A 27,106-nucleotide genomic window follows, 5' to 3' on the forward strand; every position below is an offset into this window, starting at 1 on the left:
CTGCTGTTTTCGTTTGTCTTCCCAGCTGTTGTGGCACAGCCACGGGATTATAAACGAATTGTGGGTGTTCAGTAGCTGTTCAGACCCCTGGCAAGGGCAGGCTCGTTAGGACCTCCAGTCCATGCCAGGAGAGAGCTTTTGGGGATTAAGGGTGCTCTGTCCTGTGGCTCAGCAGCACAGGAACCCCACTGCTTAGCTCCATCCAAGGGAGCTGTGGCTGGGGGCTGGAAGCAGCCTAGCTGGGATGTAGCAGGAGGATTCTGGGTCTCTTGGTTAGCTGAGAAGGGGGCAGTAACCAGCAGCCAAGCAGCCGGGCATACTGGGAGGGACGGGGAGGGTCTGGGATGGGGCCTTTTTGAGATGCTTTGAGTAAGAGCTCTCTCTTACCTGGGAGTCTGGGAGCTGGAGAAGGGCTGGGGCTTTTGTGTGGCTTTTAGAAAGGTTATGAGCAAGCATGGGTCAGGCAGTGGCTAGTGGACCTGTGGACACACTCACCCTTTCAGGTCCTGCTTGCTTCCCTGGGCTGTTCCCTGTTCTTCCAGCTGGGAGGAGGACCCTCATCCCCAGAGCTGAGGCTGCCTCCTTGGCTTTGGTTTGGCAGCCGATGCATGAAGATGTGCAATTCTCTAGCCTCTGAAACAGGGAGTCGCGACTCCTCCATGCTGTTTTCAGACTTGAAAAGTTTTGACTTGAACAATTAGAGAACAAATTGACAATGGCTGCCTTCCTGTATTTTGAGCAGGGAGGTGCCACTGAAGCCTTGGGCTCCACTAGTGCTCACCTGGCTGGTTTCCAGCTCTCTCTGTGGACTCGGTTGGAGCCTGTAGCTGAATTATGATGCCTAGCAGGGATAAAGCTGCTGGGGGCATTTTAAGGGCTTAATATTCAAACAGCACGGCTCCTTTATCTTCTAGTAGAGCCAGCTTGGCAAGTACAAACCTCCGGGAGGCTTTCATCCACGTTCTCCCACAGGTTGCACATCTGTGCCAAAGTTTAGCAAGCTCTGCTGTGTCTCTGGCGCAGCTGCATTGAGTTTGCCGGTGCTCAGGCTGGGACCTGAAACTGCATCTCCTCGGGGACAGTGCGTGCCTCTTCCCCTGCCTGGGATGACGAGAGACTTGTGAAAACTTGTTGTGTTGCATCCAAATAAGCCTAATAGAACCAGCCAGGCAGGGAGCTGGGTCATCCTTTATCTAACCAAGGAGTAATGGAGCAGTCTCAGGCTGCTTTGGGGAACATTTTCCTGGGTTTTCATAAAACAAGGATGAAGTCCTGTCTTCTGGGGAGTTGCTGTGCTTGAAGGGTTTCCCTGCTGGTGGAGTGGCTGATATCTGTAAGGTTGTTTCAGGAGAAAAGATAGCAGGCAGCAGCTGTGTTTGGACACGAGGAGGCTTTACCCCTTGGATCCTGGAGGGTGCCTAGCAAGCTGGCCGAGCCTTGAGAGGTGTTGGGAAGCAGCAGCAGCAGCTATATCCTGGCTGTGTGGGCAAAGGGACTGATCCTCCTCCCTCCCCAGGGGCAAAAGCCAGACCTGCCTCTGCACTCTGGCGTAGAGCTGCTCCCTGTGGGCGTAGCAGCACTCGCGGGCTGTGTGTTTCTGTAAATGCCACAAAGGAGCCGTGGGAGATCCCTGGGGGACATGGCTTGAGCCTGGCAGCCAGAAGTAACCACTTCAGCCAGCTACAAGCCCTTCATGTTGGGGGAAGTGGGGCTCAGCTTGGCGCTGGGCCCTCCGCAGGCAGCTGCCTCCTGGGTAGCTCCCAGCGGCCTCCTCCGAGGGCCTTGGAGAGGGCTGGGGGGGGGATCGCCGGGCACTGGCTGTAGCTGGCAGCAGTGGGCGCAGGGCAGGGGCTGGCAGCTTTGCAGGAGGCCAGGGGACGGCCAGCGGGAAGAGCTCGCAAAGCTGCTTCAGTGTGTTAGTAGCCCGCGTGGTCGAAGCAGCCGGGTAGATGGGCTTTGGCCCCCTCCCAGGGGTGCGAGGGACACCCCAGGCTGAGGAGCGAGGACCTGATGGTGCCGGAGGGCTCTGGCTGTGGGGGCCGGGCACAGCCCCGCTCTGGGGCTCCATGCCAGCAGCAGCCTCCCCAGGGCCGGGGCTGCAGGCACCCCGCGGGGGGCTGGGGCGGTGGGGGGCTGCAGGGCCTGCCCCTTCCTCCTGGAGGGACGCAGGCTGACGAAGCCCTGCGTCACCGCCGGGTGTGGGGGCCGGGCACCCCCGCCGCTATCTGATGGTGCCCGCCAGCCCCTCGGCCGCAGGCTGTTCCCGTGTCCCCGCGTCCTGCATCGGGCTGACAAACATCCCCAGGCAGTTCAAACAAGGGCGGTGTGTGGGTGACGCATGGCAGAGACGGGCAGGGCGTGGGGCCCGACCCGCTGCCGTCCCTCGGCCGGGGACGCGGGCAAGGCCGGCGGGTGGTACCCACGGCCCCGCTGCTCGCCGCAGGGATGCTCCGGCCGGGATTGGGGTGGCCTCCCCCGGGGCTCACCCCTGCCAGCCCCCGGCCAGCCGGGGCTGGGCCAGAGGGCATCCCTGCCTAGTGCCAGGCTGCACTCTGCCGCAAGGTTATCTCTGTGTTTGTGTTATTAATTAACACTAATTGCAGGGGGTTTATTGACCAACTAGGAGAGGTTCTTCCTGTCTTCTCTAGAGAAACGTTGAATGCAAACAGAGCGGAGATCTGGGCAGCTTTCCAGCAAAGTGGGGGGGATGGAGGGGAGTCAGCAGTAAGATTTTAATGGTGGGAATCACCTGAGCTGGGCAAACACTGATGCTGGTGAGCACCGGGCTATAAAGGGCAGCTCCTCTCCTCTCCCGGCGACACACAAGAAGCCGTTATTCCTCCTGATCTCCAGAGAGCAGGTGAGGAAGGGGACCCTCGCGGGGCAGCTGGGGCCTTGGTGTGCTCCGAGGTGGCTTGTGGGCAAGCAGGAGCTGGTCCCAGCCCTGGCAGCTCCCAGGGGAGCTGAGCGCTGCCCTTGCTGGATGGGGCAGGCTGCAACGATGCAATTTTCAGCCCCACATTGACTTTTGTCACTGCTTCTTTGAGGGGAAGACAAGCTGAGTCTGCAAATCGGTGTGCCGGTGCCCAGGGATTAGCCCAGATAAAGGGGAACTGCGCTGATGTGGCCGATTTGCCTCCCCAGCCTGGGTCTGGCAGCGCTACAAGCTTGGGGGATGAAAATGATACTGTGCACATCATCCCTGCAGCCCTACTGGCCCCGGCCCTGCCTGTGCCATTGCTGCTGCTGCCCGATGCCAGGGCAGGGCTGGGGTCTCCCCACCCATGCCCACGGCAGCGCTCTCCCCATGTCCCCACAGAGCAGCTTGGCTCACCCAGATGCTTCCCACTGAGGCTGGGACTGGTGGGGCCAGGACACCCCGCTGCCAGTGTGGGCTGGGGACCCCAAGATGTGCCTAGGGGATGGGGTGCGGGCACACTGCAGTGACTTGTGCCAGGGAGGGGAGAGGGAGACACAGCCCCCGGGGCTGCCATCCCCTCCAGCCAGCTGAAAGGGGCCAGATTCAGTCCACAGCAGGGCGGGTTTGCAGCCTCTGGGCACAGGCAGCATCCCCTCTCCTGGAGGGAGCTGGTGTGACCCCCCAAACTCTTACAGGGGACACTTCTGGGAGCAAGGAGGATGGTGGCAGTAGCCAGACTTGCCCTCCTGCTGCTGGGCTGTGTGGGGCTCCTGCGGCCGGCCGGTGAGTCCCATGCCTCGGGGGGCAGCCGCTTTCACAGCGGGGCCAGGAGGGAGCCAGGCTTCTCTCTGGCTGGCGATGCCAGCTGTTCCCTATCGCTCCCCGCGGCTCTCCCTCTGCAGGCGCCCGGTACATAGATTACTGCCCCAAGGGCTGGTCCTACTACAAGCTCAGCTGCTTCAGGTACTTCCGTCAGCTCCGGAGCTGGGACGAGGCTGAGGTAAGCTCATGGGGGCACACAGGCGGCCAGGGACCCCCCATCTCCCAGGGGTGCCCCAGTACTGACGGCTGTCCCCACAGAGGCAGTGCCAGGCCAGCCACGCCAGTGCCCACCTGGTCTGGGTGGAGGAGCCCGGGGAGGCGGCCACGCTGCGGAAAGTCATCTCCTACTACCAGCGCATACAGCCCGTCTGGATCGGCCTCCGCTATGGGCATGAGGTGAGGCAGGGGGCGGCTGAGGGTGGTGGGTGGCCAGGGAGCAGCAGGCCCATGCCTCTGAGCCCCGTCTCCCCACAGAGCCAGGCCTGGCAGTGGGCGAGTGGGGACAAGTACAGCAGCACCAGTGGGCTGGCTGGGAACGGTGCCCACGGAGGGGACTGCGGCGTGCTGACCCACCTCAGCAGTGAGTGCCTGGACCCTGCGTCCACCCCCGCCAGCATTCTCCCCTCCCCGTCCTCTGGGTCCCGTCCCGGGGCTGCGGCGGGCAGAGCTGGTGCCCCTGTCCTCGCCGTGGCACCCGCCAACCCCCGGCCCATCTCTCTGGCAGGCTTCACCGTGTGGTCCAGCACCGACTGCACCCAGCAGCATCACTACATCTGCAAGTTCACCCCCTTGCGCTGAGCACAGCCCCTGGGCCCGTGGGGGACCCCACACCGGCAATCCTCCTCCCTTGCTGGCAATGGCCCTCTCCCCCCAACTCCTAAAAATACATCTATAAAAAAAGAAGCATGCAAGTCCTGTGCGAGCTTGGTGCTGGTGCAAAGCCCTGGCTGGTCCGGGCAAGGGGGAGGCAGGTGCTGCTGCGGCTCCCCGAGCTTCCCAGTTTCTGGGGGCTCTGGTGCTGCCGGTGCCGGTGGAGCCGTCCGGGGGTGAATCCCCGGGAGCTGCGGGGCCGGTGGCTCTCCTGGCCGGGCGCTCGTGTTGGCTCATCCCCAGCCCTCTGGTGCCAAACGGGACAGGTGTCCTGGGGTGCAGGTAGCAGGGACAAGAGTGTCCCCGGGGTGCAGGCATGGAGGAGACCTGAGCACAGATGCGGGTGGGGATGGCAGCTGTCGTGGGCGTGCAGGCGTGGGGACAGGTGACTCCCTGGCTGCAGATGGCTCCACAGGGGTCCAGGGGCTGTGATGCTGCCCCGTGGCCATGTTGATGGCAGCACAGGGACCAAAGGTCCCTTCTTGTGTCACCGCAGTGTTGTCACAGGCATCACGTGGCTGTTTGTTCTGCTATTTTGAAGATGGCTCTGCCCCCACCCAGCTCATGGGTTTTTTCCCCCCTGGAGCTGTGGCACGTGATGGAGGTGGACCACGTCCTGGGCAGCACAGATGGTGCCAGCACCAAAGCCCCAGCCACCATCTGCTCCCTTCCCGGGAGTGTGGGGGCAGTCGGGGAGGCCACAGAGCACCTCACACACGACACAGTGACCACAGCCGTGCTGGCATGCCACGGGCACTGGAGCTGCTGCTGACCCATGGCATGGGGAGCCAGGGCTGTGGGGGAGCCCGTCCTACTGCTCAGCCCCAGCTCCCGCCGAGCGTGTCCCCGGGCTTTGGGGCACAAGACAGAGACATCTTGCAAGTTTCTCCCTTCCAAAGCCAGTGCTTGCTCTGCTGTCCCTGTCGCGTTGGCTGGCTCTCGGTGACCTTTGAGCGCTGGGGTCCAGCATGCTGATAAGGGCTGGGAGGGCTGTGCCGTGCCGCCAACGCAGTTTATAAAAGCACCATGCAAGGCCCATCCTGCCGTCCGTCCCACTGTCCGTCCCGCTGTCCGTCCCTCCATTTTGTGTAGCAGCCAGGGAGAAGATGCTGCGCTTGGTTGGCCGCGCCACACGCTGCTGGGGAGCTCGGCGGGCGCCACTGGGGCCGGAGCAGGTACCCCGGGGGGCCCAGCACCCCATGGCTGTGCAGAAGGCATGGTGAGCACCCATGCGGATTGGGTGGAGTAGAGGCATAATCGGGGGGGGGAGTCGGGGAGCTGGCAGTGCTCTTAAGCTTTTCTAGGGAATGGGATGCTCTCCCTCCTCCCCACAGCACCACTGGGCACAGGGAACCAACAGGGATTTGGGGTGCTCACAGGCTGGGGTGCTTGCTGGTGGCATCTCCCAGGGCCAACAGCTGCCCCCAAGGCTTGGGGCTGCCGTGGGACCGTCGCCGCTCCCTCTGCCCTGCAGCCTCTCCAGCGCTGCCGGGACGGGCGCCTGGCCTAAGGACGTGGGCATCCTGGCACTGGAGGTGTACTTCCCTGCCCAGTATGTGGAGCAGGAGGAGCTGGAGCGGTACGACGGCGTGGAGGCCGGCAAGTACACACGGGGCTTGGGCCAGCAGCAGATGGGCTTCTGCGCCGCCCATGAGGACATCAACTCCCTGTGCCTGACGGTGGTGCAGCGGCTGGTGGAGCGCGGGCGCCTCTCCTGGGACGCCATCGGCCGCCTTGAGGTGGGCACCGAGACCGTCGTCGACAAGTCCAAGGCTGTCAAGACCGTCCTTATGCAGCTCTTCCATGACTCGGGCAACACTGACGTGGAGGGCATTGACACCACCAACGCCTGCTATGGGGGCACGGCCTCGCTCTTCAACGCGGCCGCCTGGGTGGAGTCCAGCGCCTGGGACGGTGGGTGCAGGCAGGGACTGTGCCGTGGGCATGGGGGGCTGGATGTTGGGTGGGTACCATGGGATGGGGGAAGGAAGCAGGAGGTGGCCTGAAACCCAGAGATGCTCCAGCAATCCTCAAAGGGAGCTGCTGCCCCTCCAGGCTCTCCATCACCCCTGTTTCCTACCCGCCTTGGCCATGACACCTGGCAGCGCGGGAATGGGAGTACTTGAAGGCCACAGAATGGAGGCTCCCACCTGCTGATGGCCCTGCCGACCCCCCTATCCTCCCTCAGGTCGCTACGCCGTGGTGGTGTGCGGGGACATCGCTGTCTATGCCACAGGGAACGCGCGGCCCACGGGAGGTGCCGGTGCCATCGCCATGCTAGTGGGACCCAACGCCCCACTGGTGCTGGAGAGAGGTCAGTGTCATGAGGCCCTGGGCATGGTGAGATGATGGGTGCCATCCCTGGAGGCCATACATCCATGTCCCAGCCCCAGACAGAGAGTCTCAGCTCCAGCAGCACCGGCTCTGCCAGCCTCAGTGGTTGCCTGGTGCTGGGTACCCCAGGATCCCAGTCAGCCACATCCCTGTGGGCACCACGGAGTGACCCAGGGAGGCTGGCGGGTGCTGGGGCTGGCATGGTGGGCAGCACCTGTGTGTGCTTGCCATCCGGCTGCAACCCCCCAACGCTCCCCAACAGCTGGCTCTCCCTGTGCCCGCAGGCCTGCGGGGAACCCACATGGAGCACGCCTATGACTTCTACAAGCCGGACCTGGCCTCCGAGTACCCAGTGGTGGACGGGCAGCTCTCCATCCAGTGCTACCTGCGGGCACTGGACCGCTGCTACGCTGTGTACCGCCGGAAGGCAGAGAGCCAGTGGCAGCAGGGTAAGCAGCGGCATGCCTGGGGTGCCCCTGCCACTCCAACGGGTGCTGACAGCCCCACATTGCCTTCCAGCCGGCGTCCAGCGGCCCTTCACCCTCGACGACTTCAAGTTCATCATCTTCCACACGCCCTTCTGCAAGCTGGTGCAGAAGTCAGTGGGGCGGCTGCTGCTCAATGACTTCTTGGCCACCCCCAACCCTGACACAGCTGCCGGCCTCTACAAGGGTCTACAGTCTTTTCGGTGGGTCCCCATGCAGTGTCCCCCACCCCCAACCCAGCCAGGGATGTGCTGGTGTGGGGTTTGAGCCGGCCTCTCTCTGGGCAGTGGTGTGAAGCTGGAGGACACCTACACCAGTAAGGAGGTGGAGAAGGCGTTCCAGGCAGCCAGCCAGGAGATCTTCAACCAGAAGACCAAGCCCTCCCTGCTCCTCTCCTCCCGCAATGGCAACATGTACACGCCATCCATGTATGGCTGCCTGGCCTCCCTCCTGGCACAGTGAGTCCCCCAAAAAGCTGGCTGGGGATGTGTGTGTGTGTCATTCTGGGGAGGGCAGTCTCTGGCCGGGCTGTCTAGGGGGGCAGGCACCAGCACTCATCCCTCCCAGCAGAGACCTAACACTTTCATTGCATATAACCCCCGTGTGGATGCATCCCGTGTCGTGCCGTCTCCCTGACAGCCTTTTCATCCCAGCTCTCTGGAGCTGGGCCAGCGCATAAAGCCCTTCTGTCGGCACTGGGAGGATGAAAACCCCGTTGCCATGCCCAGCAGAATGGCTGACCCCGCAGCAAAGGAGCCGTGGGAATGGCCAGGCACTGGGGAGAGCGAACGTCTCATTCTGGGGCTCCCCAACACCACTGCACTCCAGGGCTTGACAATGCGGCCTTGAGTCCCAGGACCCCCCTGCCTGCAAAGGGGGCAGGAGGCAGCCCTGCATCCCAGCCCCAAATCTCCTCTAACCCCCCCAACCCCTCGCTGCAGGTCCTCAGCGCGGGACCTGGCCGGCTCCCGGATCGGTGCCTTCTCCTACGGCTCAGGGCTGGCCGCCAGCATGTTCTCCCTCCGCGTCTCACAGGATGCGGCCCCGGGTGAGCCCCACGGGAGAGGGGGGCCGGGCGGGGAGGGCAGCGTGGGGCTGCGGGGCCGGGGCCGCCAACAGTGCCGTCTCACCCGGGGGGTGCCCACCACCAGGTTCGCCCCTGGACAAGCTGGTCTCAAGCCTGGCCGACCTGCCAGCTCGCCTGGATGCCCGCAAGCGCGTGGCCCCGCAGGACTTTGCCGAGATCATGAAGCGGCGGGAGGAGACCCATCACTTGGGTGAGTGGGGCTGGGGGGATGCGACACCCACCCACTGGCACCTCACGGCCCTGCTGAGCATCGCCGCCCTCTCCCTGCAGCTGACCACGCTCCCCACGGCTCCCAGGCAGATCTCTTCCCTGGCACCTGGTACCTGACACGGGTGGACGCCAAGTACCGCCGGGAATACGCCAGGAAGCCCGTCTAGGGGGGACAGAAGGGGTGAGCCCCGGGTAGGGGGATGCTCTCCTCCCCACCAGCATCCCTGCTCACCCCCAAATCCAGGACTGGCCTCTGCAGGAAACAACACCTTGGATGGCCGGGAAGAAGCCGGTAGTGCCTCAGGCCCTGGAGCTGGTGGAGACAGTGGCATTTTCTGCTCCAACCTGGGCAGCACAGGGGAATAAAGGCACAGATGAGAGGGGGCAGCAGCCCAGCTCTGGCTCCTGATTGCAAGTGGTTCTCTCTCACTCTGTGGATCCTTCCCTCAACCACCACAGGGCTGGATTGCAGCCCCTGATGGGATATATCCCATGGGCACCAGACGTGGCCACCATTGAACACGAGCCTCAGTACCCCCATTTCCCCAGGATGGGAGCATTCCCCAATGTTCTGGGGGAGCCAAGCAAACCCCAGCTCTCTGGTCTCGGTTTTCAGTCTGGGAGTGATGCCAGCAAAGTGAAACGTTCCCAAAAGTGAAAATTGCCCAGGGTGGCAATTCCCAGCAGGCAGGAGGGGGCAGGCGACGCGGGGGCTCACGGGAGGGCTCAGCCCCCCTTGGAGCGCTGCCTGCTCTCTGGGCCGTGTCCCAGCACGGGACCGTGGCCGGACGGGACCTCAGCGGGGCCACAGCAGCCGCAGAGACCTTTGCACCCTTGAGCAAACAGAATCGGGGCTGGCGGGGCAGGAGGGGCTGGGGGCAGGAGGGACAGAGCCTGCAGGAGCTTTGAGGCCGAGGACAAGGGAACACAGAGGCAAGGCATCACATGCTCTCTCCTCCCAGACTCTTTATTGAGCATGGGGCCACCCCAAGCCCAGCATGGGGGCTGGGGGCAGCCTAGCACAATGCTCCCCCGGATGAGGGAGGGGTCTAGATGCTGCGGCCATGGGGAGAGTCCTTGCTGGCGGTCAGGGTTTACAGGTGGAGCTGGAAGACCTCCGCAACTCGTGGTTTCAGCTCGCTGAGGTCGGACAGGGGGGCTGAGAGCCCCACGACACTCCACTGCTCCCCCGCCACAGTGCTGGAGCTGTGGTAGGACTGGAGCTGGACCCCCGCCTTCCCCAGCAGCCCTGGAGAGGAGGAGAGGTGTTAGGGGCCTCAGGCTGCCCCACCACCCCAGCACCCGCCAGGTAGCAGGGCTCTGCCCCCCCCAGTGCCCCTCAAAGGTCCACGATGGTGTTTCTTCCCCCTCCACTCCAAATCCTTTTCTCCACATCCCCCCTCGGGGAGCTCACCGGTGAGCGCAGGCAGTGTGCTGGGCTCAGAGGCTTTGGCTCTGTAGATGAGGATGGGGCCAGTCAGCGGAGCCGGCTGCTTGAAGGTGGCCCCATTGATCTCCCGCAGCACTGGGGTGCTGCCCTGCACTGTCCCCACCACCCGGTGTGGGGTGCCCTGCAGGGACACCTGCAGCAAGCCGGCGCTGCCGTCGGGCTCGGGGGCCATGTCGCCGTGGGTGGTTGTGACCTGCCGGAGAGTTGCAGCCACTCAGCGCCCAGGTCCTGCACGTGGCAGGGCATGGGGAAGGGGTGTCCTCAGAGGTGACCCCAGGGAATGGCCACCAGCCTGAGCACTGCATTAGCAGCCCCACAGGGCAACCCCAGGAAGGGTGGGGCCTGGGTGTGCCAGGCTGAGGTGTGGAGCCCTGGGTGTCCACACACCTTCAGCCCAGCCTCCTGGGCCAGCAGCAGGGCGTTCACCAGGGTCACGTCCTTCTGCGCCCCTCCAGCCAGCATGCCCGCAGCCACGGCGGGTGTCAGGTAGCTCCCGGCCTCCTGCAGGGGTGTCCCTGGGGCACAGGCAGGAGGCAGAGGGTGGATGGGCCAGCAGCAGAGGGGTCAGCCCCGCGCTGGAGCAGCCAGCCTGGGGCTGGTCCTCCCACCCACCCATCCACACACCCATACCTACTCCCATCTTCCCACCCACCCATGCACCCACCCATCCATACCCCCACGGCTCCCCCTCCTTCCATCCCACCATCAACCAGCCTCCTGTCCATCCCTCCTCCTGGCCGCCCTCCCATCCCTCCTCCCATCTACCCAGCCCAGTAGGTCCCCCCACACCCCACTGCGCTGCCCACCCATTGGGGTCCCAGACTCGGGGCGCAGCCTGCCTGCCTCACCTCGGGTGCAGACCTGCACGCTGCCCTGCGCTTGCTTGCCCGCCATACGCAGCACCGAGCCCAGGGCCCTGGCCAGGGCAATCCAGGGCTTGGTCTGGGGTGCAAAAGCCTTGCTGAGAGCCTGCCCGTTGACCTGTGAGAAGAGCAAGACATGCGATGGGAACTCACCAGCGAGCACACAGGGTTGTTCCCAACACATCCATGATCTACAGATGGGGAAACTGAGGCACGGAGGTCAGGTGCCTGGCGGGGGGACTCACTGTGCCGGCCAGCCCCTTCCCCATGGCCATGTCCACGATCTGCATGGCGATCTCCTTCCCGCAGCGGCTCTGCGCCTCCTGCGTGCTGGCGCCCAGGTGTGGGCAGCAGATGACATTGGGGTGGTTCACCAGGTCACGGTCCTTCGGGGGCTCCTGCCGACACAGCCCCATCCTGCCATTAGCCCCCGGCACCCCCCCAGGAGCCTGGGGGGGGCATTTACCCCCTCCTCCCTCATAAGGAGGGGACCTGGGGCAGGGCTGTGCCCAGTCCCAGTCCCGCAGAGTTTGCCAGGCTGCCCTGGCCTGGCTTGGGCAGAGTTAAGGTGACGCTGAGCCGAAGTCAGGCATGGGGGGTCCCCGCGCTCCCGCTCACCTGTGTGAAGACGTCGAGGGCGGCCCCGCCGCACTGCCCTGACCGCAGCGCCCGCAGCAGCGCGCCCTCGTCCACAATGCCGCCGCGGGCGCAGTTCACCACCTGCACGCCGCGGCGGCACTTGGCGAAGGTGCTGTCGTTCAGGAGCCCTGCGGAGGGAGTGCTGTGAGCAGTGGGGGGCTGCCCCAGCTCCCCCACAACTGCCCCCCATGCCAGTGCCTGCCCCGTACCCATGGTGGAGGCCAGCAGTGGTGTGTGCACCGTGATGAAGTCACAGCGGGGCCAGATCTCCTCCAGCGGCAGCTGCTCCACGCCAAAGGCGGCCGAGGTTTCGGGGGTGATGATGGGGTCGTAGCCTATGGTCTGAGGCAGAGCAGGCACTCACTCCTGCAGCTTGGCACAGCACTCACGGCCAGGCCAGGGGGTTCCACTCTCCCCACCCCTCCTGCCGGCCCCGGCTCCTTACCTTCATGCCGAAAGCCTGCATGCGGGTGGCCACCTCCCTGCCGATGCGGCCCAGCCCCAGCACGCCCAGTGTCTTCCCGTTGAGCTCCATGCCCATGTACTAGGGTGCAAGGTGGAGAGTGAGCGAGCGCACCCCACACAGGCACCGCCGCCCCGTCCTGCTCGGGGTGCTGTGCCCACCTCCTCCTACCTTCTTACGGTCCCACTTGCCCTCCTTCATGGAGGCAGCTGCCTGCGGGATCTGCCTGCAAGGGGAGGCGGTGGTCAGGGTGGGGACAGGGGGCCATGGGGCTCACGTCCCGTCCCCCCGTCTTGCCCCACACTCACCTGGCCAGGCACAGGATCATCCCGCAGGTGAGCTCGGCGGCGCTGAGGCTGTTGCCAGTGGGTGTGCTGGGGATGGAGACCGGTGTCACTGGTGGGTCACGCCCGGCCTGAGGGGGGTCTGCACCCCGGGAGGAGGGAGACCCCCAGGGTGGTACCGTGGGTGGAGAGGGAGCCTTGCTAGAGCCTCCCCTGTCTCCCCAGGAGCACGGGCAGGGATGTCCCCACGCTCCCACTCTTACTTCATGACCAGGACACCCTTCCTGGTGGCCGCCTCCACGTCCACGTTGTCCACGCCGGTGCCTGCTCTGCCCACCACCTGCAGCCTCTCCGCCGCCTCCAGCACGTCGGCCGTGACTTTGGTGGCCGAGCGGACGATGAGGCCATCGCAGTCCTGGGTGGGGGACACACAGACACGGCGGGTGGGACGGGGGCCGGCGGCCCCAGGGCGGCCCCGGGTGGGTGGCGGGTTGGGGACAGCCGCTGCCGGGGGCTGGGACCCGCCGTGCGAAACCGGCCGGGCTCTTGCATCAGACGGGAGGCGGGGACCGGCCCCGCCGGCCGAGGGGGGCTCCGCTGCCACCCGGGATCGCCGGCCCGCCGCTGCGCCCCCACCCGCGCCCGCGCCCGCCCGTGGGGGCCGCCCGGCCGCGCCGCGCTCACCCGGATCTCCCGCAGCAGCTCCTCCTTGCTCAGCCCGGGCTTCTCCTGCACCCGGAGGCCGCCAGCCTGCAGGATCTCCCGGCAGCAGGGGTCCAGGCTGTCGCTGATCAGCACCTTCTGCAGCCTCCCCAGCGCCATGGCGGGACGGGACGGGACGGGACGGGACGGGACGGGGCTCCCTCCTCACGCCGCCCGGAGGCTGCTGCAGCCCGTCCGCCGCGCTAAAAGGGCTGCGAGCGGGGCACGTTTTTCGGGCTCATTGGGTCCCGTCTCCATAATCCCACCTCCTTCCCTTCCCCTCCCCGCCCCAGCCCGCCCGGCGCCCCCCCGCCCCCTCGGGTAAAGGGAGGGAGGAGGAGGAGGAAGGGAGAGGGGCCGGGGCTGTGCCGGGCCCCCCAGCAGCCCCCCAGCAAGGGGGTGCCCCACCAGGACCCCGCTCCCCCCGGGCCGGGGGGAGCGGGGGGCAGCGTGTGTCCCCCCCACCGCGCACAGCGGCCGTGCCTCAGTTTCCCTGCCCGGCACAGCACAGCGGGGCAGGAGGGGAACGGTGGTGGCAGCCACGGTGGTGCAGGTGGCTCCCCACAAAGCTGGGGGTGCCGCTGGCAGGGGGAGCATCCCGGCCCCCAGCCCATGACAAGCCCGGCCATGGCCCCCCAGCTCACCCAGAAATGGGGGCTCCCCGGATCCCCCAGGGGTGAGACAGTGCCAGGCCCCTGCCCACCCCCAACATAGCACCTGCCGTTGAGCAATGCCCCCGATAAGGGGCCGGGGGCACAGGGCCAGACCTGGCCACCGGCTCCCAATGACGTGGGGTTCGTGGGAGCCGCCCAGCAAACGCCCTCCATGGGGCAAGAGCCATGTGGCTGCGTCCAGTGACCTCACGGGGGGAACGTGCTGGCCCTCCAGAGGGGGTGGCGTGGGGACCCCCCGGGGCCGGGCACAGCCCATCACGGTGGATGGCGAGGGATGGAGGGTGTCCCCCTGCTCATGGAGCCAAACCCTCACAGTGCACCTGGGCCAGGCAGACCCCAGGACCTGCCCTCGGGGGAGCCAGGATCTGGCCCTTTCTTGCCCACCACCTCCTGTGCGCTGGGGGTGGGCAGCAGGGACATGGCACTCCCAGGCAGGGTCCTGATGGGACTGAGCCCTTCCCCATCCTGGTGCATGCCCTAAGCAGCAGGGCTGGACCAAACTGCCCTTGCGGTGGCCCCGGGGGCTGTTAAACCCAGCAGAGCCCAAGGGAGGACCTGTCCCAGCAGCTGGGAGGTGGCCAGGATGGACAACCTCGCCATGGGCAGCGCAGCCGAGGTGTGAGAGCCCAGTACTATGTACACCCCGGCACTGTGTATACCCCGGTGCGACGTACACCCTGGCACTGCCTATACCCCGCTGCTACATACACTGCAACCACAGCCAGGGAACAACCGTGACGCCAGAGCGGGGAAAGTCCAGGGCAGCCAACACAGGGTGAGAGATGCGGTCAAGGGCAGCGGCTGGTGAAATCTGCAGTGGGGTCCCGAAACGGCCCCTCGGTGGGGCTGTGTGACCCAGGGACTGGGTCAGGGCTCCCTCTCCACAGCCTCGCGCATGGCATGGGCTGGGGGCACCCACACTGCGGGATGTGCCGTGGCTGGGACACCGCCCCATGGCCCCGCAGCCCTCGACACAGCCCTGCCGCCAGCCCTGGCCTCTGTTAACCATTAAGACCTTGCTCGAGGTGCCCGCTGACCTGGCATCCAGGTGCCCTGCTCCCCGTGCTGGCACTGCCTGGGTTTGCCCAGTGCCTCCGTACCCCTCCGTGGCCCCTCTCCCACGCCTGTGGCCAGCCTGTGTGGAGGACACGCGTGGCCAAGCCACTGCTGCTGTCGTGTCATATTTCCCGGCTTTTCCCGGCCGGCGGGTGCCCTCTCCTGGGGAGCAGCGCCAGAGGCACAGCCCCACGCACCCCGGTACCCCATCCCTCGCTGGGGACCTGCTGTGGCACGGGGGGTGCTGGCGGGGTGGCGGTGCCTGCAGGCGTGTCCCCCCACTCCTGGCCCTCCGAGCAAGCCAGATGGAGAGACTGGTCCCTGCCTGTGGCCTGAGAATGGGCCCCTTGGGCTGGAGGGGACCCCAAAGCTATCAGGGCCAGTGGGATGGGTGCCTGGGGGACGTGGTGGCTGATGAGCCACGACTGGGATGGAGTGTGGGGGTTATGGGGATACGGCACCCTGGTGCTGACCCCATTAGTACCGCGGGCCTGGATGAGCTCTGCTTGGTGACAGGTGTAGGGGGCCATGGGGGACAACTCCCCAAGGGGCTGTGGGAGAAGAGAGGGGACAGGCAATGGGGGAGCAGTGGAGGGGTGTCCCTGAAGAGTGGATGTGGCTGGGGGAGAGGGCAAGGACAGCACTGGGACTGCGGTATCAAGCAGGGAAAGGAATTAGGGGGGGGTCAAAGGGGACTGGGGTTATTGGGGTTGGGGTAAGGAGTGGCAAAGGAGAGGCAAGGGTGGGGGAAATTGGGGGTGTTATGTTGGGATGTGGGTGTTCATGGGGGTTAGGGTGATGGTGGGGCCAAGGGGGATCGAGAGTGACAGGGATGTCCCAGTGGGGGACTGGGAAGTCACAGAAGATTAGAGAGCAAGTGAGGGTGTTGCGGGGCTGGAATGGTGCCCGGGGGGCTCCTGGGGCTCTGGGGGTGACAAAGGGGATGGAGGGGTGTCAGGCTGAGATGGAGGCATCCAAGGAAGACCAAGGTGGTAGGGCAAGACAAGGGGTGTCAGGATGGATGGTTGGGGATGCCATGGGAGACCTTGGCTATTTGGGGGTCTTCTGGGGTGACTGGGAGGTTGGCGCAATGTTGGGGGAGGGAGAGAGAGGAATCAGGGGTTGTCCCTGGGAGACTGAAAAGTGGGGAAGGATTGGGGCTCAGCCCAGAGGCACTGGGGGTGCCTGTGTCAGCCGGGACAGGCTGGCTGCTGGGCGGTGGGACCGGGATGACGACGGTGGGGGGATGGAGAGAGGGAGAGAGGGGGGATGGAGGGATGGAGCGGGGAGGGGAGGGAGGGAGCTGGGAAGAAAGGATGAAGGGTCAGAGGGAGGGAGGGAAGGAAGGATGCAGCGAGGCAGGGATGGACGAAGGATGGAGGCAGGGAGGAGCAGGAGGAGGAGGAGGAGGGCGTGCAGCGGCGGGCGGAGCCGGCCCGTGCCGCAGAGCCGCCTCCCCGGCGCACGCTGGGGCGGCCCGGCAGCGCCTGCGGAGACCCGCCGGCTCGGCCCGGTGCCGCCCGGTGCCGCCCGGTGCCGCCGGTGCCCGGCCCAGTGCCCGGCGGGGCAGGATGCGAGCCCCGCGGCGGAGGTGAGGAGCGTGTCCGTGCGTGCGTGTGTCGTCCGTGGGTGCGTGTGGCCGTGAGTGATGCGGGTCGGGATGTCCGTGTGCCCCGGGCACGCGTAGGGGCTGCGTGTGCCCGGGACACCCGTGGGGACCGCGTGTGCCCGCGCCGGGCTGTGGTGATGCCGTGGCAGGTTGAGGCCCAGGTACCAACCGGCATCGGTGTGGCCGGGATGCGGCCGGGATGCGGCCGGGATGCGGGTGTGCGCCCTCGGGGCTGTGTGGGGCCGGACACCGCTGTCCCAAGCCCCATCCCCCTCGGGCCGTGGGTGTCCCCTGCCTGCTGCTGGGCTCCCGTGGTTGGCACTGGCAGCGGGGCTGTGGGACACCCTGCTTCCAGCCGGCCTGGCGGCTCGCTGGGCCCCGCGCTGGGCCCGCTCTGCTCAGGGTGCTGGGCAGGTGGGGTGTGCTGGGAGGCTGTGGGCCAAGGGTGCCCCTGCGGGAAGGGCTGTGGTCTGGGGGGGCTGGCATGGCGAGTTTATCTTGCCCCGTCTGCCCAGCCTTGTTTGCATCCTCCCTGCTCTTCCCCTTGGTTCTGTCCATCCCCAATTCCAGCCTGAGCCGCCGGGCAGACCATTAGTCCCGGCACCCAGCCAGGGCTGCCGGGCCCCGGGAGCCGTGCCGGCTGCCACGCGTGCGGTGCAGCGCCGGGAGCCGTCCTCGCCAGGAGTGTGGGTAACGCCGGCCCCCGGCTCCCCCCGTCCCGCCGTGCTCAATGGAGACCTTGTTACCGTGCCCTGTGTGCGGGCGTCTGGCCATGCGGTGTGCCCTGTGCCGTGTGCCCTGTGCCGTGTGCTGTGCACACACGCCCCGGCGCGCAGGCGGCCACCACGGTCGTGGCCGGCTGTCCCCGGCTCCACCTCCCCAGTGGCAGCACTCAGCCCCTGCTGAAACATTTGTGCCGACGAGTCAGTGGGGAGCCAGGCTGTGCCACGCTCAGCATCCCGGCCCCGGCACCGAGCCGCCGTGCTCGCCCTGGCCTTCGCCACGGACCCTCTGCCAGCCCGGAGACAGTTGCTGGCACCCAGAGTGGCTGTGGCTGAGCAGGGGGCTGGGGGCCGCCATCATCCATCCCTCTGTCTGTCCCTTTGTCCATCTGCAGGAGGCAATCCGGCAGCAGGAAGAAGTGAGTTGCTGTCTCGGGGTGCTGGGAGGTTGGGGATGCTCTCCCGTGGGGCAGCGGCCACTCACGCTGCCCACGCTGTGGCCCTGGCAGCCACCCCTGCTCTCTCCCCTCTCCCCGACGGCTCCTCGGAGCGCCGGTGCCGGCAAGCAGCGCCAGTAGCCCTGGTGCAATGCCACAGAGATGCTGTGAGTCAGCGGGTGCTCTGAGTCAGGCCCGCGTGGCACCCCTCGTGCCAGGGCTTGAAGGTACATTGGGTGGGAAGTGCTGCCCGGAGGGTGGGGGGCCCCAGGGCTGTGCCCCCCTCCGGCTCCGTGCCGTGCCGGCAGCTCTACTCCATCTCCCGGGGTGGCATGGCCGGCATGAAAGGGCTCTTGTCCTCCTGCAGCCCCGGCAGCACCGCGGCAGCCTCCCCTTCACAGCAAACAAATTCCCAGTGTTGGGCACAGGGACAGGGAGGGGGGAGCTCCCATCCCGCCCAGCCGGCCATGGCCGTGGCAGAGCCCGGGGCTCCTGCTGGTCCCAGCATCCCTGTGGCCCAGCACGGAGCTCCCAGTGTTGGCGTTGGGGGGTGCTGGCTGCGCTGTGAGAAACTGGGTGCTCTGCTCGCTCACCCCAGAGCCCACAGCCAGTCATGATGCCAGGCTGGCCCTGCCTCAGGATGGCCCTGAGGAGCCCCCACAGCACTGGAACCACAGAGGTTGGTCACCCTCCTGTCAGGTATCACCCCTTTGGGTGTTGCATCTCCTCAGGTGTTGTGCTTCCTCTGGTATTGCACCTCCTCTGGTGTTGCGCCCCCGGGTATCGCCCCTCCTTGGGTATTGTGCTGTGTCTCCGCGGGTATTGTGCCTCTGGATATCACGAATCCTTGGGTATCAGGCGTTTGGCTGTCCTGCCTCCTTGATTGCTGTGTCCCCGAGTATTATGCTTCTGGGTGTCATGCCTCCTTGGATGTCATGTCACTGGGTGTTGTGCTTCTTTGGGTATAGTGTCTCCTGGGATATCATGCCTTGAGATATCATGCCGCTGGGTACTGTGCTTCCTTGAGTATTGTGTGTCCTTGTGCATCTTGAGTCTGGGTATCGTGGCTTCTTGTATGCTTTATCTGTGGGTATCGCACCCCTGAGTATCACTCCTCCTGGGGTGTCATGCCTCCAGAGATCATGGCTCCTTGGATATTGTGCCTCTGGTTATTGGTTCTCCTCAGGCGTTGTGCTTCTGGTTGATGTTCCTCTGGGTGCCTCTGGGTACCACACCTCTGGGTACCGTGTCCCTGGGTACTGTGCTTCTGAGTGTCATGCTGGTTATGGTGCCTGGCAGGGCACAGGGCCAGGCCTGGCCGGTGGTGTGTTTAAAGTCACCGTGCCTCAGTTTCCCCTCGTGGTGGGTTGTTGCTGCAGGGGCTGTGACACCCTGTGGCCACGTCCCCTTGCTCCCTCCCTCCCAGGCCGGCAGTGCTGTGTCACCTGCCTGAAAGGTGCTGGTGTTGTGTGCCCAGCTCTGGGGACATGGCCCCAAAGGCCCCTACTGTGGCCTGTGCCACAGGAACATGCTGGCTCAATCTCGTGCATGTGGGCAGGGCACTGTGTCCACCATGGCACTGGGGATGAGTGCCCACGTCCCTGCTTATGGGACCCCAGCAAAAGGCTGTCATGCTGAGACTAGAAAACAAATACTCTGGGGGTTTTTTTTCAAAGGAAAAAAATCTGGGTTTTTTATTTGTGGGTTGTTTTTTTTTTTTCTCTTTCTTTTAAATCATGAAATGACTCACTCTTCTCAGCTGAAAATAAACCTGATTGTGGCTGAGGTGGGGAGCTGGTGAGCCGTGATAGCACGGAGGCATGGGGCCCCTCGCAGAGTGGTGGGGGCCAGCCCTGCCTGAGGCAGCCTCTGCTTGCTGCCAGCACCCAGACCCCCTCCCCGGGGTGGCAGGGGGCTGCTGCGGGGCTCAGGTGGCCCTGCCAGGGCTGCTAATGGGTCTAAAGTGCTCCTAAGGGGGCACCGCCATCTGCACAGCCCCCAGAGCCTTGCATCTTTGCACTTAGAGCAGCTGCCTCCCGGCTGCAGGAACACACACATGCACCCCCATGTGTGCACGGACCCCTGTGCCCCTGTGCACGCACGCACAGGCATGCACCCCCACCCCACCATGCATCCTCACGGATGCACAAGGGTTTTTGCCTTGCCTGGAGTTTGCCCCCCACCCCGGGCCAGCTTTTGCGTGACCATTTGATGTCAGGAGCTCACCTTCGCCGCCTCCCCAGTGCCCACCAGCCACTTGCGACCCTCCCAGGGTGGGGAAGACGCAGCAGCCACTGTGCAGAACCTCCCACGACCCTCCCTGGCCCTTCTGGCACAGCAGCTGGGTGGTGCATGAGGGATCCTGGAGGCTGGACCCCCCGATGCTGTGTGTGACACAGCCGTGTGCTCCTCTCCACAGGGACCCCTGCAGTGGCGACGGGCCAGCCGTGCTCCCCGGAGCCAGCTGCATGGCGGGTAAGACACCCCAAGACACCCCCCCCCCTCCCCCCCCGTACCCCACACACCCCGTTACCGTGCCCTGCCAAGGGTGATGCACCACTGCTCAGCACCCCGGCAGCATGTGTCACCCCAAGGGATGGCCAGCAGCTCGCTGGGCCCCGAGGCGTCCCAGCGTCCCTCCCGGTGACATCTCGGAGGCAGGCGGTGCGTGGAGCAGCTGCTTTGCTCATCTGACTGCTGCTCGCCCTCGCTCCCTCCCAGCTTCCCAAGACAGGCCGTGGGGTGAGGGCGACGAGGACCCCGTGCTGGCCGAGCCGGGGGGGTCCCATGGCCCCCCGGGTGCTCAGCCCCAGCCTGGCCCCTTGGTGCAAACGTGTCTCCTCCGGGACCTGGAGATGGGTCCCCTCGCCCAGACACAGACCCTGCGGGACTTCGAGCAGGTGAGACCACGGGGTGCCGGGACCCCCCCATGGCACCACCAGGACCCCCCCAGCACTGCCAGGTGCTTGCAGAATACATGCCAGACCCCCTGGGTACGCCAGTGGTGTGCAGAGGGCAGGAGGGGGGTGCAGGGCAGGCAGTGGTGGGATGGGGAGAGGGGGCTCAGCCCCCCCTGGTCGCTGCGCTCCCCCTCGCCGCCCTCCTGGCTGAGGCGCGCGGGGGCCGCCGGGGCTCGGGTTTCACCACCCGCCTGTCCCCGCCGTCCCTGCTCCGGCGATTCCTCAAATAGCTCCGGGAGGTGAAAAAAAAAAAGGAAAGGGGCCGCGGCAGGGCCGGCGGCAGGAGCTGCGGGCGGGCAGGGACCCTGGTCCGTGTCCCCGGCGGCGCCATGTGAGGGGTGCCGGGATGCCCCCCCCATGGAGCGCCGGCCATGGCTAACGGGTACCGCACGCTCTCCCAGCACCTCAACGACCTCAAAAAGGAGAATTTCAGCCTCAAGCTGCGCATCTACTTTCTGGAGGAGCGCGTCCAGCAGAAGGGCGAGGGCAGCCGGGATGACGTTTACCGGCGGGTGAGCGCTTGTGGGGGACAGCGATGGGTGCCTGGTGGGGGTTTCCTTCCCAATGCCCTCTCTTTGTGAAGAGGGGCTGGGGCCAGGGGCATGCAGCCCGTGGGGGTATCAGGGAGGGCATCAGACATGGCACTGGAGCTGTCGGAGCTGCTGTGTGGGAATTTGCCCCTTGCTGCCTTAGGCAGGAATGGGAGGGCATCCCCAACCCGGTGGGGTGCCCGGGGTGGGTGGCAGTGCTAGTTTGGGTGTAGACAGATGGAGTGGGTGCACCCCATCCCAGCGTCGGCAGGCTAAAATACCACCCGTGCCACTCAGTGCCAGGAGCACCTGAAACCCTCGTGGGGTGGGGGACCCCCATGCCACCTCTGATGCATTCCCCTGGGCATCGGGGCTGGGGGGGTCCAGGCAAGTGTGGGGGCATCCTACCCGCGTCCCTCCCGCCCCGCAGAACATCGAGCTGAAGGTGGAGGTGGAGAGCCTGAAGCGGGAGCTGCAGGAGAAGCAACAAGCCCTGGACAACACATGGTGAGCAGGGCTGACCAAGCCCCTTGCCCCGGGGCAGACGTGGCACCGATGTGCCATCTGCGGTGCTTGTGTGGGCATGGGGGACAGGGGTTTTCTGCCTGTACCCTGCCCGCAACAGGCAGCGGAGGGGTTTGCAATGGGGCTGGGCACCCGCAGGGCTCCTCTTACAGTCCTGGCGCCAGCCAAAAATAAAGGGCAGCACCTGTTTGGCGGGGAGGGCAGCACCATGCCCAGGGGCCTTGGCATGGGTATCCCACAGCAGGGCACCGCTGGGCAGGGGGGTGGGGGGCATGGCAGCCGAGGAGCCCCTGGTTTCGGGAGCATGCGGTGACTGCTTTGGGGGTTCAGAGCCTGAGCATGACCTGGCACCGCTGGAGGAGCGTTGTCCCCGGGGCAGTGACGCTGAGAGGTTACAGTATGCCCTGCCCAGGGGTCCTGCAGAAACAGCACCCACAGCATGGGGGGAACTGGGCTGGGGACACCTGAGGTGGCACGGCTTGCCCACACCAGAAGGTTTGAGGTGGGGGCTTTTGCAAAGGGAGGCCATGCCATGCCATGCCATACTGTGGCATGCTATGCCATATCATGTCCCGTGCCAAGCCATGTTGTGCTGTGCCATGCCATGTCACATGAGATGCCATGCTGTGCCATGCCGTGCTGTGCCATACTGTGCCATGCCGTGCTGTGCCGTGCCATGCCGTGCTGCATTGTGCTGTGCCATACTGCGCCATGCCGTGCCATGCCGTGCTGTGCCTGGCAGGGTGGCCGCAGAGAACCAGACGACCCGCAGCCAGGCAGTGCTCCGACAGCAGTATGAGGAACGGCAGCGGGAGTCGGAGCACGTCTATGAGCTCCTGGAAAACAAGATCCAGCTCCTGCAGGAGGTGAGCACGGGTGAGGTGGTGGCTGGGAGTGGTCAGGGGTTGGTGCCTGGGGGCTCACCCTGCTGTCACGCAGGAGGCCAGGCTGGCACGGAGTGAGGCAGAGCAGGCCACGGCACTGGCCAGAGCTGAGGCGGAGCGGTGCCGGGAGCTGTCAGGGAAGCTGAAGGAAGCTGCGAGGATGAAGGAGGAGGAGAGGAGCGATGATGGCTGTGGTGCCATGGCTCAGAGGTGGGTACCCAGGACCCATCCCCTCTATGTTGGCAGCCTGTGCCCTAGGCCAGTCCTCGGGGACTACCAAGGGGCTGGTTCTATGCAGGGCCAGGGAGCTGCAGGCATCTGGGGGAGCTAGAGGGGTCATCCGAAGGGGAGAGAGCTGGACTGTGGGGAAGGGGGAGCAGCCCTGAGGCTGCTCTGCTTTGCCCCAGAGATCACCCCCCCAAAAGCTGTCCCCAGTGCCATCCTGGGGCCATCCCAGTACCTGAGCATCTCCTGCCCTTCCCTCCCTCTCAGGAGGATCGAAGAGCTGACCCAAGAGCTGGCCGACAGCCACCGGCTCGTGGAGACACTGTCAGCTGAGAAGCGTGACCTGCAGCAGCGCCTGGAGGAGCCCCCAGCTATGGGGGGGCAGGTGGGTGGGCAAGCACAGGGGGACCCCATCCCAGCACCCTGGGGAGGAGCACACCCATCCAGGGCTCGGCTGGCACTTGTCATCCCTGTCCCCTTCCGGGGCTGTGGTCAGGGCTGTGCCATGTCCAGCCCAGCAGCGTCGCACAGCTGTGCTGCAGTGCTGGCGGGGGCGGGGGGGGGAGGCGGGAGGACCTGGTGTGTGGGGTGGGGGGAGAGGCCACCAGCCTGCTCAGTCCTTCTGCAGCGGCAGTGCTGCCTGCGCCTGCCTGCCATTTAAATCCCGGGTCTTAAAATACCCCCGGCAGCCCGGCATGGTGCCAGGTGGGATTTTGGGGCTGTGAGGGAGCAGAGCAGCATGTTCCTGGCAGGCGCGCAGCTCTGGCCATGCTGCATCTTGATGGCACAGGGCTGTCCCCAGCAGCCGTGGGCCATCGGTGCGTGAGCTGCCTGCATGGTGGGACCTCGGGGTGCACCCACTGGGTGGCATGAGGCGCTGTGCTGGTGGCCTGCTGGGGCTGGGTACTGGGACCGGCATCGGGGCTGGGACCTGGCGCTGACACTGGGGTGGGGACCTGGCGCTGGTACTGGGATAGGCACTGGGGACAGGCACTAGTGGGGGGCGCTGGCACTAGGGCTGGGCACCGGCACTGCGGCTGGGCCCCTGCCCCGTCGCGGTCGCGGTCCCCGGCAGTGCCGCCGCCGCGGGCGCCACGTGTGCCCGGGGAGGGCCGCGGGCAGTCACTGCGCATGCGTGACACCCGGCCGTGGGGACTACAAATCCCGGCAGGCACCGCGGCCGCCGCGCATGCGTGGGGGGGCTGTCGTTCGCCGCCATCTTGAAATCTGAGCCACAAGCCGGGCGCCGCCGTGGCAGGAGCATCCTCGGCGGCGGGGGGAGGGAGCGGCGGGGCCTGTGGGCCAGGGGGGCAGCCCGGGGTGAGGGGCAGCCCCGGGGAGGGAGGGCAGCGAGGACAGAGGGGGCAGTCTCGGAAGCGGAGGAGGGGGGGAGCTGTGAGGAGAGGGGGGCAGTGAAGGGGGGGAGGGGCAGTGGGGGGACAGCCAGGAGAGGGGGCAGCCCTGTTGTGGCTGGGCTGAGATGTGAAGGTGTGTAGGGTGGGATGTTTCTGTAGCACCAGGAGTCCTGGTGTGTCACCCCCCTAAAAAGGGGGGATTGGTGGGGTGAGAATTGCAGGTAGGCTCAGGGCTTGAGGGAGCTGCACCCTGGGAGATGTGCTGAGTGAGTGGGAGAGGCCTCAGGAAGGTCTCTTGAGAGGCCCCAGAAGTAGGTTTGGGTGCTGGTCAGGAGGGAGGATGAAGGAAACCTGCCGGATCTGTGCCCGGGAGCTGTGCGGCAACCAGCGGCGATGGATCTTCCACACGGCAGCCAAGCTGAACCTCCAGGTGCTGCTCTCCCACGTCCTGGGCAGGGAGCTGTGCCGGGATGGCAAATCTGAGTTCGCTTGCAGCAAGTGTGCCTTCATGCTGGACCGCATCTACAGGTTCGACACTGTCATCGCGCGCATCGAAGCCCTCTCCATCGAGCGCCTGCAGAAACTGCTGCTGGAGAAAGACCGCCTCAAGTTCTGCATTGCAAGCATGTACCGCAGGAACAACGAGGACTCTAGCACAGATGACAGAGGTGGAGAAGGGACTGTGGACCTTTCTAACCTGCCTGACGTACGGTACGCTGCCCTCCTTCAGGAGGACTTTGCTTATTCTGGGTATGAATATTGGACGGATCAGGAAGAGCACGGCTTGGAGTCACATAGCTGCCATGCTTCAGAGGGAGCAAGTAACCGCCCGCGGCGCTGCCGAGGCTGTGCCACGCTGCGGGTGGCTGATGCCGACTATGAAGCAATTTGCAAAGTGCCGCGAAAGGTGGCCAGAAGCATCTCCTGCGGGCTGTCCAGCCGGTGGTCGGCCAGCATGGGCAACGAGGAGTCATCCGTGTGTGATGTGGCAGAGTCCACCAGCGCCAGAGTGCCTGTGGATGGGGAGAGCATGGAGGAAGGCACGCCTGCATCCTCTGTTGAGTCCCTGGACACGACTGTGGAGACAAGCCCTCCACAGCAGAAGGACGAAGATGCAGATAAGGGGGTGAAAGGGAATGGGAAAGGTGATGACTTCTCCGATGACCGCATGACCCCAAACTCTTCATTGAGCGGGAACAGGCTGGAGCTGGCCCTCAGTTTGATCAAGGCTTTGGACTACAAACCCCTTCAGAGCCCCCCAGGCAGCAGGCTACCTATTCCTGTGAAGTCCAACTTGCCCCCTCCCAAGCTCAGCCGTGACTTGGCAGATGGCAGCTCTTCTGCTGGGTTAGCATGTGCTGGTTCTGCCTTTGTGAATGCAGACAGAAAATCCTTTTCCAGAGCTCCTTTGGGTCTTTCCCTGGAGATTTCTGAACTGCAGGAGCTGTGGGATGACCTCTGTGAGGATTATATGCCGCTGCGGGTACAGGTAGAGGTCATTGTCTTGCTGTTCGATTGAGCAGCGTCGCTGTGGCCCAATGCTGAGCCCACTAGGGATTCTTCTGTGCTGAGATAATAGATAGCCACGTGTCGCTGAACCCAGGGCTAAGAATAGGCAGCTCGGTCCTTTTTAGGTGTACTGCCTCTCTCCTCTGTCATTCTCCTGTCGTCTGTTTCCTCCTTGTGTTCTGGGAAATTAACCTTCCCCCCCTCCACCAGCTCTCCCTGTCAGTGCAGCCTGCTAGATGGGTCTAAGCTCTTTGCATGCTTTGTCATTTTTCTGCAGAGAAAACACCAGTTTCACTTCAGCTTTCTCTTTAAGAAGTCAGTGTGACTTTTATCAACAACTAAAGGGAGTGTTTTAAGCTTCTGGGCATGTGTTTTCTTTGTGCCTGGGTAATGGTTCAGTGTCAGGAACGCCTGTCTCCAGTGCCCTGCCTCTGCAGATCAGGCCTCCAACCTGCCTAACGTGCAGATCCGTGCAGGGATCTGTGGCGCATGCCCTGAGGAAAAGGTGTTTTCCTTGCAGGTGGACTTGTGCCAGAGGATGACTTCAGGGTTGGTATTCTATATAACTGGTTTATTTTCTGATCAGTTAGTAGCAGGTGTTGCTGTGAAAGCTCCTGCTTTCACAGGACTTCCTGGTGCTGTTATCTGCCTTGATGGTAGTCCTCGTGTAGCTCCAGATTGCCTTTGTTTTGCTGGCTTTAATGAAATCGTCATTAGTATGCAGTCAAAAAGCTGAACTTGTAACTCCTTTACCACTTTCCTTAATGAATAGAAGGCCTCAGTCAGCTTCAATTCAGAAATATCCATGTCAGCTTAATTGCATTCCCATTAGCAGCCTTAGTGCTGTCTAATGCTCTAGGTAGCCCAGGGGATTAGAAAAATGCTTGTTTATTACTATGGCAACTGTGACTGTGCTGAATTATGCTTCCTATTCAGCCAGTGCTGCGTGCTGTCCCATCTGCTCGGGCGTTTCCCAGAGCTGTGTGCTTTTCCCATAAAAGCCTGCTCAAGAAATGATGCTAGGGAAGAATGTAGAAAAACTAATTTTCATCTGGTGCACAAAGGCATCAGGCTGGCAGCCAGCAACTGAAGATGTGGAGCAGGACGTTGTTGCTGCTCCCGTAGTCTGTGTTGCTTGCTACTAATTGTCACAGCCAGGGATATATTTACAGCATAAAAATAGGCTTTCTCTTAAGAGAACGTGGGGCAGTCAACGTGGCGCACTTACGGCTTGGCTTTGGCACCGCCATCCTTGTCTGGGAACTGCGTCTGAGGAGTTTCTCCAGCCTCTGCCATCTGACCGTCCCTGCCAGGAATTCATCCTGTGGGATTTTTTTACTGCTCGTTCCTTTCTGTGGCAGCAGCAGTTCTGGTGTTTGGTGCAGGTTCTGGCAGAATGGGGGGAAAGGGCTTAATCCTTTGAATGGCTTTTAACAGCAAAAATGAGAAGTTGGATGCAGCTAGTAGGCTAAATAGTTCGTGTATAAATGA

General features: G+C 64.4%; 4 protein-coding genes across 13 annotated transcripts in view; 3 read left to right on the forward strand and 1 right to left on the reverse strand.

Annotated features, from left to right (window-relative positions):
• The first annotated feature begins 2,660 nt into the window (after window positions 1–2,660).
• On the forward strand, window positions 2,661–4,653 carry REG4 (regenerating family member 4). The gene is made up of 6 exons (XM_074877230.1): window positions 2,661–2,860; window positions 3,616–3,703; window positions 3,823–3,920; window positions 4,001–4,138; window positions 4,217–4,322; window positions 4,467–4,653. The coding sequence occupies exons 2-6, from the start codon at window positions 3,640–3,642 to the stop codon at window positions 4,538–4,540; spliced, it is 480 nt and encodes a 159-aa protein (XP_074733331.1). The 5' UTR covers window positions 2,661–2,860; window positions 3,616–3,639; the 3' UTR covers window positions 4,541–4,653.
• Window positions 4,654–5,635: 982 nt separating this feature from the next.
• Window positions 5,636–9,143, forward strand: HMGCS2 (3-hydroxy-3-methylglutaryl-CoA synthase 2). Its single transcript, XM_074877231.1, has 9 exons — window positions 5,636–5,831; window positions 6,087–6,526; window positions 6,801–6,926; window positions 7,231–7,395; window positions 7,466–7,634; window positions 7,719–7,889; window positions 8,373–8,479; window positions 8,583–8,708; window positions 8,789–9,143. Exons 1-9 carry the CDS (start codon window positions 5,719–5,721, stop codon window positions 8,893–8,895), a joined length of 1,524 nt encoding a protein of 507 aa, XP_074733332.1. The 5' UTR covers window positions 5,636–5,718; the 3' UTR covers window positions 8,896–9,143.
• A 531-nt stretch (window positions 9,144–9,674) lies between these two features.
• On the reverse strand, window positions 9,675–13,319 carry PHGDH (phosphoglycerate dehydrogenase). The gene is made up of 12 exons (XM_074876826.1): window positions 13,112–13,319; window positions 12,691–12,842; window positions 12,452–12,517; window positions 12,315–12,369; window positions 12,126–12,224; window positions 11,890–12,022; window positions 11,660–11,808; window positions 11,287–11,439; window positions 11,027–11,159; window positions 10,566–10,693; window positions 10,143–10,371; window positions 9,675–9,977 (listed from the first exon to the last, which is right to left on the reverse strand). Exons 1-12 carry the CDS (start codon window positions 13,247–13,249, stop codon window positions 9,823–9,825), a joined length of 1,590 nt encoding a protein of 529 aa, XP_074732927.1. The 5' UTR covers window positions 13,250–13,319; the 3' UTR covers window positions 9,675–9,822.
• A 2,997-nt stretch (window positions 13,320–16,316) lies between these two features.
• The window catches only part of PDE4DIP (phosphodiesterase 4D interacting protein), a 34,612-nt gene continuing 23,822 nt past the window's right edge, over window positions 16,317–27,106 (forward strand). For 7 of the 10 annotated variants that reach the window (XM_074876827.1, XM_074876832.1, XM_074876830.1 and 4 more), the window contains exon 1: window positions 24,197–25,595. In XM_074876827.1, coding sequence (XP_074732928.1) covers window positions 24,447–25,595 — 1,149 coding nt within the window. In that variant the 5' untranslated portion in view covers window positions 24,197–24,446. Of the gene's footprint in view, window positions 16,451–17,585; window positions 17,610–20,046; window positions 20,103–20,348; window positions 20,528–20,988; window positions 21,100–21,547; window positions 21,625–22,384; window positions 22,509–22,581; window positions 22,737–23,018; window positions 23,137–24,196; window positions 25,596–27,106 lie in introns of those variants that run through there. The other 3 variants (XM_074876834.1, XM_074876836.1, XM_074876835.1) reach the window with 3 other exon arrangements.

The sequence above is a fragment of the Strix uralensis genome, chromosome 8 (genome assembly GCF_047716275.1).
Source record: "Strix uralensis isolate ZFMK-TIS-50842 chromosome 8, bStrUra1, whole genome shotgun sequence".
In the NCBI taxonomy this organism is placed as follows: Eukaryota; Metazoa; Chordata; class Aves; order Strigiformes; family Strigidae; genus Strix; species Strix uralensis.

What these genes read in the sequence shown, in the direction of transcription:
- HMGCS2 (XM_074877231.1), top strand. Translation starts at nt 5,719, where the DNA reads ATGCTGCGCTTGGTTGGCCGCGCCACACGCTGCTGGGGAGCTCGGCGG. An exon ending in AGAGAGCCAGTGGCAGCAGG is followed by an intron (nt 7,396 to 7,465) that starts GTAAGCAGCGGC and finishes ATTGCCTTCCAG; the next exon opens with CCGGCGTCCAGCGGCCCTTC. An exon ending in GGAGGAGACCCATCACTTGG is followed by an intron (nt 8,709 to 8,788) that starts GTGAGTGGGGCT and finishes CTCTCCCTGCAG; the next exon opens with CTGACCACGCTCCCCACGGC.
- REG4 (XM_074877230.1), top strand. Translation starts at nt 3,640, where the DNA reads ATGGTGGCAGTAGCCAGACTTGCCCTCCTGCTGCTGGGCTGTGTGGGG. An exon ending in GGGGCTCCTGCGGCCGGCCG is followed by an intron (nt 3,704 to 3,822) that starts GTGAGTCCCATG and finishes CTCCCTCTGCAG; the next exon opens with GCGCCCGGTACATAGATTAC. An exon ending in GGAGCTGGGACGAGGCTGAG is followed by an intron (nt 3,921 to 4,000) that starts GTAAGCTCATGG and finishes CTGTCCCCACAG; the next exon opens with AGGCAGTGCCAGGCCAGCCA.
- PHGDH (XM_074876826.1), bottom strand. Translation starts at nt 13,249, where the DNA reads ATGGCGCTGGGGAGGCTGCAGAAGGTGCTGATCAGCGACAGCCTGGAC. An exon ending in GCAAGTGGGACCGTAAGAAG is followed by an intron (nt 12,225 to 12,314) that starts GTAGGAGGAGGT and finishes CTTGCACCCTAG; the next exon opens with TACATGGGCATGGAGCTCAA. An exon ending in CCCAGGAGGCTGGGCTGAAG is followed by an intron (nt 10,372 to 10,565) that starts GTGTGTGGACAC and finishes ACTCTCCGGCAG; the next exon opens with GTCACAACCACCCACGGCGA.